Genomic DNA, 3,891 nt, shown 5'->3' with positions numbered 1-3,891 from the left:
CGTCGAAACATACCTGGAAGAAGGGGGAAGTAGTAACATACTCTAACATTTGTTCATCAAGAGGTGTGAATCTGACATGAGATAGACTTTTTAAATAACCCCCCCCCCCCCCCCCAATAAAACAAACAAACTAGTCAATGTTTGGCTATTTCCATTCCATGTAGACTACAGGAACAGTATCTGCAGTAACAGTTGAAAAGAAAACTTAAGTTGGCAAAATAATACATGAATAATACATAAATAAATACAAATTTAGAGAGGAGGTTAAAGGTTATGTCATGAGTATAGTGTACTGTATGGAGCATAGAGCCCCCAGGCTGAAGTGGAGTGGGTCGATGCTGTAACCATTAAGCCCACACAGCTCTGTTCTGTTCACACAGCCGTTCTGACAGTAAAACACCCCACACCCTAGTCTGTTACTCCACCCTGTTCAACAACTGACTAACTGTAGTACCTCACCCTAGTCTGTACTACACCCTGTCAACTAACTGACAAACTGTAGTACCTCACCCTAGTCTGTACTCCACCCTGTCAACTAACTGACTAACTGTAGTACCTCACCCTAGTCTTACTCCCCCTGTCAACTAACTGACTAACTGTAGTACCTCAACCTAGTCTGTACTCCACCCTGTCAACTAACTGACTAACTGTAGTACCTCACCCTAGTCTGTACTCCACCCTGTCAACTAAACTGACTAACTGTAGTACCTCACCCTAGTCTGTACTACACCCTGTCAACTAACTGACTAAACTGTAGTACCTCACCCTAGTCTGTACTCCACCCTGTCAACTAACTGACTAACTGTAGTACCTCACCCTAGTCTGTACTCCACCCTGTCAACTAACTGACTAACTGTAGTACCTCACCCTAGACTGTACTCCACCCTGTCAACTAACTGACTAACTGTAGTACCTCACCCTAGTCTGTACTACACCCTGTCAACTAACTGACTATCTCTATCCTCACCCTAGTCTTACTCCACCCTGTCAACTAACTGTAGTACCCACCCTAGTCTGTACTCCACCCTGTCAACTAACTGACTAACTGTAGTACCTCACAAACCTCACCTGTTTTTTGTGATGTAAACCACAGGGATGGTACTGTAGCGACCCTGGAGACAGGTCAGGTCAGATCCATCCACATGTGTTTTCATCACAGGTTAGGGTGATGGGTGTTGGGCTATGGGCATGAGTCTCGTGTGTTTTCATCACAGGTTAGGGTGATGGGTGTTGGGCATGAGTCTCATGTGTTTTCATCACAGGTTAGGGTGATGGGTGTTGGGCTATGCGTATCAGTCTCATGCTAGTAGTATATAAAATTATAGGATGTACCTATAAGGGTTGTTCTGATATAGCCCCTGGTACATACAGTAAGCAGACATTCATTCACGTGTGTGCGTGTGCGTGCGTCTGTGTGTGTGTGTGATATGAATGCAACAGTGAAGGTATGTGGTGTTGTGTCACACTCCACTACTTTGATGCATACAGTGAAAGTCTCTGATTGGTCCCTCATCAGTCATGTGCCTGCTACAGGCCCTCTCATTGGCCCAGAGGACCAGGAAACATAACATTTATTAACTTCTATCCTGATGTTCATCTCCCTCTCTTCCACCGAGCGTGTCTCCTCTTTCAACTCATCTTGTGATAGGCTCTCATCTACCTATCCTCCCTCCTCCTCCCCTCTCCTCTACCTATCCTCTCTCCACCTCCCCTCCTTCTCTCCTCTCCCTATCCTCTCTCCTCCCCTCTACCTATCCTCTCTCCACATCTCCTCATCATCTCCCCTCCTCTACAGGACGTGTCTCGGCCTTCAGTTTGACAAAGTCCTTGGCCACRTCGTCGGCCGCACGCTGAGACAAGATACGCATCACCGTTACGCCTGTCTCGTCCTTCTGGATGATTCCGCCCAGCGGGCACCAGCACACGCACGACTTCCTATCAGCCACGTCTCGGAGCTGGACCACGGCCACTCCCACAACACGGTCYGCCCGGCCGAAACAGTAGTCCTTCACCGTCACCTGCAGCTCATAGCCGTCTGGAGAGACAGAGAGAGATAAACCTATGTATGCTACTTCGCACACTCTGTCACTACTCTAGTACTCCAACCTTAGTCTGTACACACCGCTGTCATACTACTGACTATCTCTAGTACTTCACCGCTTAAGTGCTGTATACACCCTCGTCAACTACTGGACTATCTCTAGTACCTCACAGCCTAGTCTGATACTCCACCCTGTTCAACTACTGACTATCTCTAGTACCTCACCGTCTAGTCTGTACTACACCCTCGTCAATCTAACTGGACTCATCTCTAGTACATCACCACTAGTCTGTACTCTTCTACCTCTGTCAACTAACGGTGGTACCTCACCCATAAGTCTGTACCTCACCAGCTGTCAACTAACTTGACTAACTGTAGTACGCTCCGCCTAGTCTGTACTACACCCTGTCAACTAACTGACTAACTGTAGTACCTCACCCTAGTCTGTACTACACCCGTGTCAACTAAACTGACTAACTCTAGTATTCTCACCTAGTCTGTACTCCACCCTGTCAACTAACTCTAGGTTACCTCACCCTAGTCTGTTACTACGCGCTGTCAATCTGAACTGACTAATGTAGTACCTCAAAACATCACCTGTTTTTGTTTTGTCTGCGTGTGTTCATCCATCACTATGATACAGTGAAATGATTTTAACCAGGGCCAATAAGCAGGCCATTTTCCTCCCAGTGCAGGTACATATCCTGTGGTTGTGATGGTCTGAGGAGGATGGGGCTTAGCGCTGTGATTTTGAAGGCTATGTAAACCACAGGGAATGGTACTGTAGCGACACCTGGAGACAGGTCAGGTTCAGATCCATCCACATGCTGTTTTGACATCACAGGTTATAGGGTGATGGGTTGTTCTGGGCTAAATGGGCATATGGAAGTTCTCGTGTGTTTTCATCACAGGTTAGGGTGATTTGGGTGTTGGGCAATGAGTCTCATGTGTTTTCATACACAGGTTAGGTGATGGGTGTTGGGCTATTGCATATCAGTCTCATGCTAGTAGTATATAAAATTAAGGATGTACCTATAAGGGTTGTTCTGATATAGCCCTGGTACATACAGTAAAGCAGATTCATTCACGTGTGTGCGTTTGCGTGTGCGTCTGCTGTGTGTGTTTGTGTGATATGGAATGCAACAGTGAAGGTATGTGGTTTGTTGTCACACTCCACTACTTTGATGCAATAAGATGATCTCTCTGATTGGTCCCTCATCAGTCTGTGCTGCTCCAGCGCTCTCATTGGCCCAAGAGGACCAGGAAACATATAACATTTTATTAACTTCTATCTGATGTTCATCTTCTCCTCTCTTTCACGAGCGTTGTCACTCCTCTTTCAACTCATTTGTGATAGGCTCTCATCTACCTCTTTCCCTCCTCTCCCCTCTCTCTCTACCTATCTCTCTCCACCTCCCCTCCTTCTCTCCTCTCCCTATCCTCTCTCCTCCCTCTACCTATCCTCTCTCCACATCTCCTCATCATCTCCCCTCCTCTACAGACGTGTCGGCCTTCAGTTTGACAAAGTCTTGGCCACTTTCGTCGGCCGCACGCTGAGGACAAGATACGCATCACCGTTACGCTGTCTGCCTCCTCTGGATGATTCCGCCCAGCGGCACCAGCACACGCACGACTTCCTATCAAGCCACGTCTCGGAGCTGGACCACGGCCACTCCCACAACACGGTCAGGCCCCGGCCGAAACAGTAGTCTTCACCGTCACCGTGCAGCTCATAGGCAGTCTGGAGACTCCTTACCACAGGATGCTGGTTGGAGGAGAGAAGAAAGGAGGGAGTTGGAGGGAGAAAGGAAGAGGGGAGGTTGAGGGAGATTGACGGAGGAGGGTCAGTT

General features: G+C 47.8%; 1 protein-coding gene and 1 long non-coding RNA gene across 3 annotated transcripts in view; both read right to left on the bottom strand.

The window, feature by feature from the left end:
- The window catches only part of LOC139025846 (uncharacterized), a 4,091-nt gene extending 3,112 nt beyond the window's left edge, over positions 1 to 979 (bottom strand). For both annotated transcript variants that reach the window (XR_011477489.1, XR_011477491.1), the window contains exons 1-2: positions 612 to 979; positions 439 to 562 (exon numbers count right to left, since the gene is read on the bottom strand). This is a non-coding gene — a long non-coding RNA (uncharacterized lncRNA). The remainder of the gene's footprint in view (positions 1 to 438; positions 563 to 611) is intronic.
- Positions 980 to 3,554: 2,575 nt separating this feature from the next.
- Positions 3,555 to 3,891, bottom strand: part of LOC112075792 (protein unc-13 homolog B) — a 9,126-nt gene continuing 8,789 nt past the window's right edge. Inside the window, exon 10 of the mRNA XM_070441067.1 lies at positions 3,555 to 3,792. Within this exon, the coding sequence (XP_070297168.1) occupies positions 3,555 to 3,792 (238 nt within the window). The remainder of the gene's footprint in view (positions 3,793 to 3,891) is intronic.

The sequence above is a fragment of the Salvelinus sp. IW2-2015 genome, unplaced genomic scaffold (genome assembly GCF_002910315.2).
Source record: "Salvelinus sp. IW2-2015 unplaced genomic scaffold, ASM291031v2 Un_scaffold3399, whole genome shotgun sequence".
In the NCBI taxonomy this organism is placed as follows: domain Eukaryota; kingdom Metazoa; phylum Chordata; class Actinopteri; order Salmoniformes; family Salmonidae; genus Salvelinus; species Salvelinus sp. IW2-2015.
This window is presented reverse-complemented; position numbering and strand designations above follow the sequence as displayed.